At 41.7% G+C, this 12615-nt stretch overlaps 1 protein-coding gene across 4 annotated transcripts in view; it reads right to left on the bottom strand.

Moving 5' to 3' along the window:
* Positions 1-12615, bottom strand: part of kcnab1a (potassium voltage-gated channel subfamily A regulatory beta subunit 1a) — a 145894-nt gene that overhangs the window by 17220 nt on the left and 116059 nt on the right. For all 4 annotated transcript variants that reach the window (XM_082501786.1, XM_082501788.1, XM_082501785.1 and 1 more), the window contains one exon: positions 2896-2933. In XM_082501786.1, coding sequence (XP_082357912.1) covers positions 2896-2933 — 38 coding nt within the window. The remainder of the gene's footprint in view (positions 1-2895; positions 2934-12615) is intronic.

Below are 12615 nucleotides of genomic sequence, written 5' to 3'. Positions count from 1 at the left end.
CACACCGGAGAGTCATTTTCAATAAAGTGAATGAATGGAGGTCTTAGGTAAGATAACAGCTACAGGATGAAGGATGAGGTAAGTAAGAAGCTAATAGATGGACTGCATAACTTAAAAGTGATGACAACTTAAAGCTGACATTTATTTGCTGGTAGAGTTTGAAACATGCAGAAGAGAGCGTTACAAGGACAGACTGAATTAAACCAGAACATGAGCGATAGTTTCAGGGTGACTGCTTATTCATGACGAGTCTCACAACATGCTAACAGGCCAGTCGCTGCCAAAGAGCTGAAAGTGACATTTGTGAAGTCAGAAAGTTTGCAGTGGTGTTGAAGCATCACTGCTTACTCACTTCTGCTTTGACTTCTGGGCATTTCAGATGAACTGAATATGAGTGAGGGCCTTCAAATGATGGGATGCTTTAAAAAAACAAACAGGCAGAAACTGCAGAAGCAGCACGTCTATAAAATAAAAACCTCCTCCTGTAGTCAAACACTGAGTCACTGTGAAGTTGCAGGAACACATGGGTGGCTTCAGGCTTCTCTCCTCCTTTTTACCCCTTTTTTTTTCTTCAGGCGCACAAAAGGTGGAAGACAATTGGATTTCCACAGACGGAGGGAATATAATAAGAAAAAAAATTGACTTATTTTTTTATTTCCACACAACCTCAGAATCAAGGCCGCAGCAGCTTCCCACATACAACCCACACAACCTTGAGCGAGGATTTTATGACTGCGCTGCCTCCTCCCCTTTCAAACTCACTGCATCGACGTTGACACGAACAAGAGACGTCGTCTTCAAATTCACTTTATGATTTATGGATCCACTTTTGCCCTTTTTGAATGAGTAAGCAATATCAGCGCCACGAACTTCCTGCCTGTCTGGGAATGTGTTATCGTTAAGACGAGGATGAGGCGCTTTGATAAGACGCGCTCTCCAAAAATTGCCCAGCGTTAGAAAATCTATACTAATATTTATGTCTTCCAATATCAATAATGTTATTACACGATTATTCTGAATACAAATAAAGGGAAAATATTAGTGTTTTATGCATTTTTATCTCCGTTTGTGTGCTACAGTTGTTGTGCATTTCTTAATGAGGACAGGGACGCTGAACCCTGCTGAGGACGTTTTAGCAATTTAGGGCAGACTTGATGACAATGACATTGAACAGGGCACTGGAGGACTGGTTAACCTACCAGCACTGCATGTAATGATAGTTCTCTTGCTTTTGCATGTCCATCGAGACCCTCTGTCTGCCCTACCAGCTTCTTTTTCTGGTTGTTCCTACCATAGATCACTTTACAGAGAAGATTTAAAAATTTAAAACCACGTTCACACGAGCCAGCCAGAATTTATCATAACGCTCCCAGCTGTCACAGCCTGAAGAGTCTGAGTGATGCTACTGACACTGAACTGCGGACGTTCAGGATAATGGAAGGGGGAAAGGGTGCTAAGCTTTGAGTGAGGGTACCAAGTAAGTCAACGCCAGCAACCCTAAGGAAAGAAAAATAATACTCTTACATAAGCTTGGTGCTTCTGCGTACCCCTGGGTGAGCACTGTTCTCTTCTGTGTCAATTTAAGTGTGTGCATATGTGCGTATGTGCGGTGACCAAGACCGGGACCCCAGGGGCAACATCAGAGCACGTTAGAGTTCATCAGCATAAGTGCAAAGGAGAATTCGGTGTGCACACGTAGCCATCATGCTGACCTTTTCTGTCCTGTGTGGACCAAAGTGTTGCGTTCCAAACAACGCGACTCATCGAACCTGAGGTATCGGTGAAGGCTGTGACTTTAAAGGAATAAAGCAATACAAAGTGAAACTGTGGAGTAATTGAGCCTGTGGGTGTTAGAGGGCTCTGTCAGTATGGTGTGCTGAAGGTTAACTGTGACACCACTCAGTCAGAAAAAAGCAGTCCTGACAGATGTCCCACAGTAACAGTTCTTTGGTGAACTTATGACTCTAACTGTTGTACAGAATGGAAAATCCCTTCACCAGATTATGTTTTTGCTCCTTTGTATTTTGTTTGATGGATTGTAGTTAGAAGAATTAACCTTCCTGGAGGACTACACAGCTGCACCTGCTTCAGGATCCTACAGACTTTCAAATAAATACGACACAGGAAAAAGAATAACTGGAAGTGTCAGTGGCGGGGCGTGGTCTGCAGGGGAGGCGGACGCACCTGAGCGGCATCCGCAATCACGCCTCGCCAACTTTAAGTCTGTACTGGGTCCTGCTGTAATGGTTGTTGTTAGTATGTGTCGGGTTGTGAGCTGCGGAGCTGCAGCCGACTGCGTTTGTACAGCAACCGTGTGTTAATAAAGTACGCTGCAAAACATGGACATGTCGTTTCCTCTGCCGTGGATCATTTACAGTGTCAATCTGTATTTACTCTGATTCAAACCCCCCCAAAAAAGATTGCATCTTTTTCTTTTTTAAACAAGAAATAAAACAGCGGAGAACAGAAATGGCTACGGATGACCACTCTACCTCGAATGCTGCCAACTTGTCTTGGCCTGCAGCCTTTTTTGACTTTGTTGGTAATTTTCAAAGGGAATTCAGTTTTGAATTCATTCCTTTTTTATGGCAAGTGGGCAGTGATGTGAGTGTAATTTTAAGCTACATTGTCTATTATGGCTCATCAGTTTCCTATATCAGTGCACTTGGACCCGTTTTTGCTGTTTCATCCATAAGTAAGGCAGCTTTCTCTATATAGCATATTTAATTGCATTTAAACATTTGACAGGCAAAAAAGTTGTGTCATTATTTAATAGGTAAAAAAAGAAGCCACACCAACCAGTCTAATGTGCCATACACTGTACATCAGTGTAATCAATGCGCAGACTGCACTGACATCAAGTAGACATGTAAAATAAAGGAAAGTGTTTCATACCTCGTCTGTTATCTGTCCTCCAAATGTCACCCATGTACCTGGAGGGAAGAGAGGCAGAGACATTTCATCGTTAGGGAACATTTCTTTACTGTCAGCCCTCTCTGTCTGTGTCAGTGTGTGTGTGTTTGTTTGATATCGTGAAGTAAACAGAACTAATCCCGGGGCTGTGACACCATTCGAGGGAGGCTGTCAAGTTCCCAAGAGAAAAATCTGTCCTGCTGCTCAGTACTGAAGTATCACCTAGTGTGAGCCCCTGTTAGCCCTCTCTGTCTTTACTGATGACTGTTCGTTTGCTACGGCCGTGCATATTTGGAAGACCTTGCATCCCCTGTCCTCATGTGCTTGTGAATGTGAGAATAATGACGCCACAGTCCCGATTGTCCCGCAGACAATACCGATAAGCCAGACAAAAGGCTGAGCCGCCACAACCAGAGGAGACACTAAATCCTCAGCACATTCCCTCAGGGAATTATGCACATAGCTTTCTATTCAGATTGAGTGAAAACAGTATTAGCTATCTGAAAGGGTCCCACTCTGCCAGACAGACAGAGAGACAGGAACACCTTTTTATATCAGTAAAGTGTCTGCTGCTCACCTGTTAATGCAGAAAGGCTTATGTGTATTTTGGTAGTTGCAAGAAAATCTGGGCTGCCTGACAAGATATGAGGCAGTTCACCTGTGAAGTTTGGCAGCAGGTCCATGGAAACTGTCATCACATATTTTTTCCTAAATTGAGCTAAAGGAAACTTCCAAAAATGGACCGTGTCGGATAAAATGGTGATTAGGCATTGCACAACTTTGCCAGTCTTCTGTTGCTTTTTCAAAATGTGTTGAATTCCATGCATGAATAAACATTGCAATTTCAGCCTAAACACCAGAAAACCCTGGTGGAACATTTCATAACTAATTATGTTTTTTCGTGGTCACCAAATCGTAAATTGACAGGTTCATAAATAGCACTTTTCTAGTCTACCTTAGCACTCAACGCACTATTAACAACCTGTCTCATTCACACATTCATACACTTTTTACTGCATCAGTGAGCTTTCTGTCTAGCTCTACTCCTGCGCCACAATCACCCTACAAGCAGAAATTCAAGAGAAATAATAATCCTGAACCCCATCCCCCACTCCCCAAACTTTTCCACTGGTAATACTTTTATTCATACACTATTTGAGTAAAAGTATGACAAATCCATGCCACGAAGCTCCTTGTGTACAGTTTTTGTACTGATGTTAATGCCAGAGGAGATTTAGAGCTCTGCAGTTCCTGAGCCAGCAGAACATTGGTCACTTTCATTCACTGTGCACCTCTCCACAACCTCACTCTCTACCTTTACAGGGTCTAGCACTCCATGGCTAAGTTACTGTAGTTCCTAAAGTTATTTATCCAACCAACCAACCAACCAACCATCCATCCATCCATCGGGCAGCAGCAGTCTAAGGAGAGAAACCCAGACCACTCTATCCCTAGCCACCTCATCCAGCTTCTCTGAAGGAGACCGAGACATTTCGTAAACTGATTTGCTGCAACAGTGGCATCCGATTACATCTCCACGCTTGAATTCAGTGAGATCTTTAGGAGGACTGATTCTTTCACAAAGCCTTGACTGCATGGCTACACGCTTGTCTTTATACACCTGTGACAATGGGACTGAAAACACCTGGACCTACACAGTCCAACTATGTACTTCAGTTTTACAATGGGCTTCACAGAGGACGATTTCAGTGCCAATACTGATCCAGAACATAACACATTTCACAAGCATCAGTTAGATTTTATTAATCTATTCATACTCACTGATCTCTTTTTGTAACACATATAAACATTTTATTTGGATCACGTGAATTTCATGTACTGACCTATACATTTTGATCATTTTTAGTACAAACATTGCTTTCAGTAAGTCACAGAGAACATGGTGTGTCCTTCTATCTTTCTCTCAGTATTCATTTCCAATAGTGATGAGGCTAATAAAGCAACCCCTCCAACCAACTAGCCAACCGATCACTCTCTTTCTTAGGATATTTGTTAATTACCTCCGGGCCATGCTAGTCTCCACCTATTTCTGCTCTCTTTTTTATTAAATGTATTATATCGTCATTCTCTTGCCCACTCCGTGCTCTAGTGGTCCCAATTTCACACCAAGTGAACACGCAGTCTTTCTTCTTCAGGCCTTGTTGACCTCAGCAGCTCGGCTGTCATGAAACAATTTATAAACCTCAGAGAAAGCGTCGGGAAATGAGAAGAAACTCTTCATTCCCAACAGGCAGGATGCTTTTGATATCCTACAGCTCATTATTTCATACATTGCAGCAGCATCAACTCCACTGAGGTTTAACTTACAGATGACCCCCGGAGGATGTATTGGATCTTTTTGGTGCATAATGAAACTGATTTAATAAGGAGCTAAAAAAAAGATGGGGTTTAAACATACATCATCATCAAAAGTTTTTTAAGCAGAGGTGGAGCCTGGGTGAAGTGACGCCAGCGGCGGGTGGGAAAAAGCTGCCTTTAGACTTCCTTAACACATGTTACCATGGCAGCTTCCGTACGCCTCGAGTGTACCTGCGGTGCAGTCATGAGGGCTAATCCTTATTATACAGTGTATGTACAGCGCGGGTCATTTCTTATCAACACGTGCGCATAAAGTTCGCCGCTGTGTGTTGTAATATCCGTGTCGACATTTGGACGTTGTGTGTGTCTGTGTGTGTGTGGGCTCAATCATCCCTTAAAGCTGTCTCCAGCATGGTGGAAATGTAATCACAGCTGACGATGTCCAGTGGCTGCTCTGGGCTCTGTGTCTGAGGCTCAGCGTGGGATGAAAACCCTGCGGAGCTCTAGTGTCAAGGCCACTGCTCTCCGAGATCCAGCTGACGTTTCTGTTTGATGGAAATTAAAGCCCTGAAAAAAGACAAGCTTTCTTTTTTTTTTCCTCTTTTTTTTTCCTTGCAGCTGCCAGTGGAAAGTGCTGGAAGAGTCACTTGATGTTGCTATGCAACAATAATAAACCTGATAACCTTGCAGAGCCTTTTTCTAAACCTAAAAACTGTTCACATCAAGAAACAAATCGGTAACATTTATAATAATGGAACAGACATAAGTCTAAATGCCTTTCTCATTTCGGCTTCCTCGACCTTTTCTATCAGATTAGAATTTGTTTTCAAAAAGCAGGTGAAGTAAAACCAAAATAAACCAATACGATCGCAAGAAGAAGTTAAAGGGGAGGAATATGATGAGAATATAAGCAGCTTTGTGGAAAGAGCTTTGTGTGAGTCCTTTTAACCTAAATTTCTCAGAAGTGGACCCAAGTCCGGTGCCTGGCAGTGTGATGGATGGCACAAATTTAGATGAAGCATTTCTCTGTCTCACTTAAACCGACCTCTTCACTCTTCTTTTCAGTATTTTGAACCTTTCTGGCTGCAAATGGAAAGGCTGAATCAGCAAAGGTACTGAAAGTTTGAAGTGAGTATATTAAACTAACAAAAATCCCCTGGTCCTTCCAACAACACACTGTGGGGCTATTTAAATGTCTAAAATCAGTTAATAACCATATTTATGTATGGATATGAACCTCCATACTGAGGCATATGCATATTTATGCATAGCTAGATATGCATGTTTTTTGGTATTTTGACCTGTATTTTATACCTTGTATGGTGCCTTTTATTTTTATAATACATACACACAAACACAAAGAAAAACTCATTCTCTCTCTCTCTCACACACACGCACACGCACACACACACACACACACACACACACACACACACACACACACACACACGCACATGCACACACACAGACTCCTTTGGACCTATTTTCATTCCAGTTTTATGCCTTTGTCTCCTGCACAAGTTTTATTGATTTTCATCCTTCGTCTCCTGTTAAATCCATATCTATTTCTACCTTGTCTACTCTTTTGGCTACAGTGTGGCTCACAGGTAGTGAACAAGCCAACAACATAAGAAAGTATATATATATAAATTCTAGAAATACAGGAACTTAAAAAAAGGCATTTGTCATAAACTGCCTCATCTCTTGTTCCTAAGATGATCAGCAAGAGCCAGCTCAGATCATCAGATGCAGTTTGTTGGCAGTGGTTATATCACTACCTGAAGACCAAGGTTACAGCCACAGAGGACTTGAGTGAAAAGTAGGAGGAAACTTTAAGTGTTGCATGGCGAAGTATGACTGATTACTGAGGCTGAACTAATAAAGGTGATCATTTTCATTGAATTGCATGAAAGTACGAGTCAAAGTTAATCTGTTAATCTCGGCGACACGGCGACACGCACACAGAGGTCCGACCTCTTCCTGTCTTAAACACTGCAGGATTTTCCAGGAGAGCCATTTTAAGAATTCATCAATCAATTGTGCCGCATCAGTGCAGCAGGCTTTAAAGGGGAAAAAAAGGTCCTGGATTGTGTGCTATGAGCGAGATGACAGATTACAAAGTTTTTGGGTTCACACAGAAGTGCTGAAGACTCAAATAATGCTGATCATGAATTCTGCATCGACTTTATTTTTGGTTTTGTCAGCAACTAAAAATAGGTTTCCACAAACACTCTGTTTTCCATGTTCCACAACCAATCAGCACTGCTGGAGCCAGTGTGTGTTGACAGCATAGTGAGGCCACTGCAGACCCCTATAGGCACTCTGTTAGCTTTCTCACTGACTGAAGAGATAATGGTTTATCTGCAGCAGCAGACAGCCAACACTGAGAGGACGCGATGAATTCACTAATCACCTATCAGTTAATCCACCCTCCAGGTCTCTCACTTGTGATAATCACCTTTTTAAAAAAATCTATTCATTTTCCATTAACTGGTGAGAGGTTTTTACATTTGCAGACAGTCGTTACACGGTCTGTGACTTTTTCAGTTTCATATGAAAATAAATTGAGCTAACATGACATTAGGCTTTGACTGAATGTGGAAGAGGTTGATTAATTGTTAGTGGGATGGAAATAACTGATTAAACTGAGCTTCAGATACTAATAAACAGATTATATTTAACTGTCAGCTTCAGTGAGAGTGTGTAAACAGTTTCTTATTGTGGAAGGCTGCCAGGAAAAATAGGAGGCAGAACTCGCTGAGTAGTGTTGGATTAATAAACAGTTTTTTCCCCACTTGTTTGCACGTCGTTAAAAGACAGATTAATCTGAAAACACTGCAAAGTGAGCTTTGTTTGGTGGTGTGATCATTGCACTGCCTGCTGTAACTGCACAGGCACAGAGCTTCTGCATACTCGTGCTGTGAAGGAGTTTCAATTCAGTTCTTTAGAACTTGAATAGGACTGCAACAGAAATGTCCCTGCACACTAGTGTGTGTCAGCTAGACTGAGCAAACTTAAACTGAGGACTGCAGAACAATTTCTAAATAACTGGAGTTTCCCGTCTTCATGAAAATCCAAATCATGAACCTTTATGCCTTTTATGAGTGTTCTGAGAGAATAATTATTTTTAATGATTAAGTATATCTAAGATCCAAATATATTTTATGATGACCAATACCGTGGAGTACTTTTAAGGCACTTTTAAATCTTGCACTTATCAGTAAAGTGCTGTGAAACAAACTTGTTCAAATCTTTGCACTTGCCAAAACAGCCCTGACCCGTCGAGTCGTGGACTCCATTCCTCTGAAGGTGTGCTGTGGTATCAGGATGATGTCAGCAGCAGGTCCTTTAAGCTGCGAGGTGGGGCCTCCATGGATTGGACTGAGCTCTGGGAAGAGGTAACACTCACCCAGCTATTCAAGTGATGTGAAAGAAAACATGGTTCATCAAACCAGGCCAACTTCTTCCACTGTTTCATGATCCAGTGCTGAACAGATGTCAGCATGGGCACTCTGAATGCTCTGTGGCTATGCAGCCGCATGCACAACAAACAGCGACAGACTGTGCATTCTGACACCTTTCCATCAGAATTAGCATAAACCTTTTTGGCAATGTGAGCTACAGCAGCTCGTCTGTTGGATCTGACCACACGGGCCAGCCTTTGCTCACCATGCAGATCAATTAACCTTGGCCACCCGTGACCCTGTTGCTGGTTCACCACGGTTCTTCCTTTGACCGCTTTTGATAGATGCTGACCACTGCAGACCAGTAATCCCCCACAAGAGCTGCAGTTTGGAGATGCGCTGACCCAGTCGACCCAGTCATCTAGCCATCACAATATGGCCTTTTGTCAAACTCGCTCAAATCCGTGCGCTCGTCCATTTTTACTGCTTCCAACACAACTTTGAGGACAAGATGTTCCCTTGCTCCATAATATAGCCCAGCCACTAACAGGTGCTATGATGGAGATACAATCAGTGTCATTCCCTTCACCTGTCTGTGGTCATAATGTTATAATGTTATGTAGTTATTTCTTGACAACTGTAGACAGAAATGTGGACACCTTACCATGCTCATTAGCTCATTGTCCGGATGAGCTAACATTTCATTTGTCACATTTTGGATTAAAAAGTGCCTAAAAGATTTGCACAGAAACATACGCACATGTCATTAAACGCTCTCACTGCACACTCCAGATTTCATCCTTCTACATCCTTCTAGTGTTAAAATAGAGTTTGGATGGAGAAAGGATTGGAGATGAGGAGGGAAGAAGCGCGGTCCACAGAGATAAAGACAGTGAGCGATGGAGACTGGCAGAGCAAGGGCAAAACTGCTAAACAAAGACAGTTAGCAGTTATGTTGTTTGTTTTCCTCTTTTTTTCTTGACTTTCCTCGTTCTTGTCTTCTCAGCTCTCCCTCCAAACTGCACTGTGTCCCTGGGAATTGGACTTGTTGGGAATGCTAATTCATCTGTGGTGCAGGTTATCTTTTACATTTTGAGTAAGCACAAGGAAACAGCTTGGAAACAAGCTATGCTAAGTGTTCTTAATCGAATCCCTCAGTTACAAAAAAAATCATGTTCTTAATCAAATATCTGCATTAAACGTTAACACAACCTGATTTTGGTGACAATGACACTTTTTCCAAATATTTGAATTAATTGTAAAGTTTATCTGAAAAAAATAACCTCAGCAAATTGAATATAATAGTGATCTATCCTAGTAATGGAAACTGAAATTGTTCTACTTTATTATTTATGTTTTATTTGCAGTACTGCAATTACACCTTAAATATATCGAAAATGTTGCTTTTCTCCTCTTTTGTTTAAGTGCACCTCAGCAGTGTTGCTCTGAATCTTAAACACAGCAGCAGTCATTATTTTTGCAGTAGCTGCAGTGTGAAGTCAGCCACTCCGTGTCAAGGTCAATTTGCTCCTTTATTGTTACATAACTCTTGGACGCTTTATCTAAAACACACTTCTTTTTGGCCAAGTTGAGCAGTTTCTAACTTTTAAAAGCAGCCCTGGGTCCTTGGTTAGAGTGCAGCAAAGATAAAATCACTGAATCACTGAAACTGACGTGATTAACTCATCTGTATGGATCTAATGTCTCAGTGTGAAAACCAGGATTATTTACAGTTTAAAACTGATGAGATCTCAGGATTTGCCAGTAAACAGGTGGGAAAACATTTTCAACTGCTTAAACCACATGTTTAAAAAGTCTGTGTATCCCCCATGGCATCGTCATAACTTTGCAAACTGACAGCCATGATTTAACATGACTGACTGAGTGTGTCATCATATTTTGTTCTGATGAACTTTGGTCTGACAGTACAGTAGAGCTATGAGAATAGCTACAGACAAGTCTCTCACAGCGTACACCCATTACATCCTCATCTATTTTCTCTACCATCAAGTGTGACAATGAAACACAATTTAGCATCCTGCCCTTTGCCGTCTCTCTTCCCCCCCCTCCCCTGCCAGCATCATGTCTGGCCTGCGCGCAGCGTGTGGCAGGTAGCTAGCATTATGCTGACCTTTTCTGCACTGTGGATTTCAGCCAGTTTGAATCAGACATCTCAATCTTCCATGAACCACCTGAGGCAGCAGCCCTCAGCATCGTCCTGAGGAGGAGCCAAACCTTACAGCCACACAAGTAAAAGTTCTGCATTGCACGCAAAGGCGTCCCTGGAAAATAATTTTGTGTCAGCTGCATATTTATTAAGAAATCCATTCAGCAAGCTGTGTCACCTTAAAATTAAAGGTGGTGCATGTTTGTATAGTATATACATAGTATACTACACATAAACACCTCTTAATATACAGTATGAATGGCATGAGATACTTTTTAATGATGCTTCAAAAACTTACACATCTGATTTAGCCTTTGCAGTAATTTTTGTCGCTCAACAAAAGGTTTGAGGTTTTGCAGAAACGTGACCACTAGCCACGTTAACTCAGCTGCCATTTTGAATGTACGACAACCATGGCGACAATGTAGGATCAAGTGAATGAGGCTCCAGTTCCACAAGCCTAGAGAGTCGTCTGTGACCATCTGGAAACCACTTGACACCAGGGGAAAAAAAGAGTATTCCCCAGCCGGCTGACAAAATCCTCCACGTGATTGCATTGGTAGCTAGCATGTCGCAGCCACCAAATTAATCACCCTCCAGCTACTTTGGGAGCTGTAGCAAAACTGTGAAACAGACAATGCAAAGTAGAAAAAGCAAAAAAATGTAACAGCTGTGCCTAAGCGCCGCATCCAACATGTTTCAAACGTGCAACTTTTACTCTGAAGGTGAACCTATCCCACTTCCACTTTGCAATGAACTTTCTCAAATTTTACTACCGCTGGGCTAAAAATTAGTGGGTATTTACAGATACATGAGAAACTACAGACAACTATGACAATTTCCTGCAACCAAAGCAAGATCTAAGAGGTTTTTGATGCAGCAACCTTCTTTGCAACAGATTTTATCCAGTGACAGACAAAAACCACCATATTGGCCACATTCTTGACTAATGGGCACGTGGCATCACATGATAAACCTCAGCAGCTAAACCTACAACAGTTGAATACCTAATGCTTGTTTTAAACATCAGATTCTGACTGATGAATTCTGCTTTGATGAATTTCTGCTATTGCATTAACTGTAATTCTTAAACAGTTAATGCAACACTTTTGTTAAAGCCCTTGAATTAAAACAGAAAGTCTTCAATTACATCTTGATTGCTTTAGTTAAAATCTAATGATCCCTTTAAGAAAGTGTTTGGGGGAAAAAAATGTAATAAGCAGAGACCTCACACTCTGGGTGGGTGGCAGTCTGCCTCAACCAGCTCGGGTGAAAGGAGAGAAAAAAGTCCATGAGAAAAATTAATGCCTTATGGATCTATATTAACCCGAGACACGAGCACAGAGAAACTTTCCTCCTGCGATCTCTATCGGGAAATATCCAAGTGAAGTAAAAATACCCACAGTACATTTTGAGTGGAATCGTCTCAAATAACCTAGAAACTGTTTCATTCAGTGTTGTTTCATGTCAATCAAGCATCACAAGTGGTGCATGTATCGTAAGGCTAAAATTAGCCAGTGTCTTGAACCAGACGTGCAGTTTAGGCTGTGAAGGTACAGCTGGAAAATGGAATCAAGAAAGCAAATTGGGTCGACTTGACGTCTCTGAGATCGGCAGCACTTTTTATGAACATGAGAAGTCGGGACAACTGACAAATAGTTAAGGAACAACATCAGTGTGTCAAAAACATAACGAACGCAGGTAAAGAAAACTCTCTACAAAGTGTGTTTAAAATGCTAAAAAAGCTGCTCACTCACAGATGAAGATGCAGCCTTCATCACCAGACATGAATGTCCAAGAGTAATTCAGGCC

Source organism: Aulonocara stuartgranti (genome assembly GCF_965226115.1).
Source record: "Aulonocara stuartgranti genome assembly, chromosome: 14".
Lineage (NCBI taxonomy): Eukaryota > Metazoa > Chordata > Actinopteri > Cichliformes > Cichlidae > Aulonocara > Aulonocara stuartgranti.
This window is presented reverse-complemented; position numbering and strand designations above follow the sequence as displayed.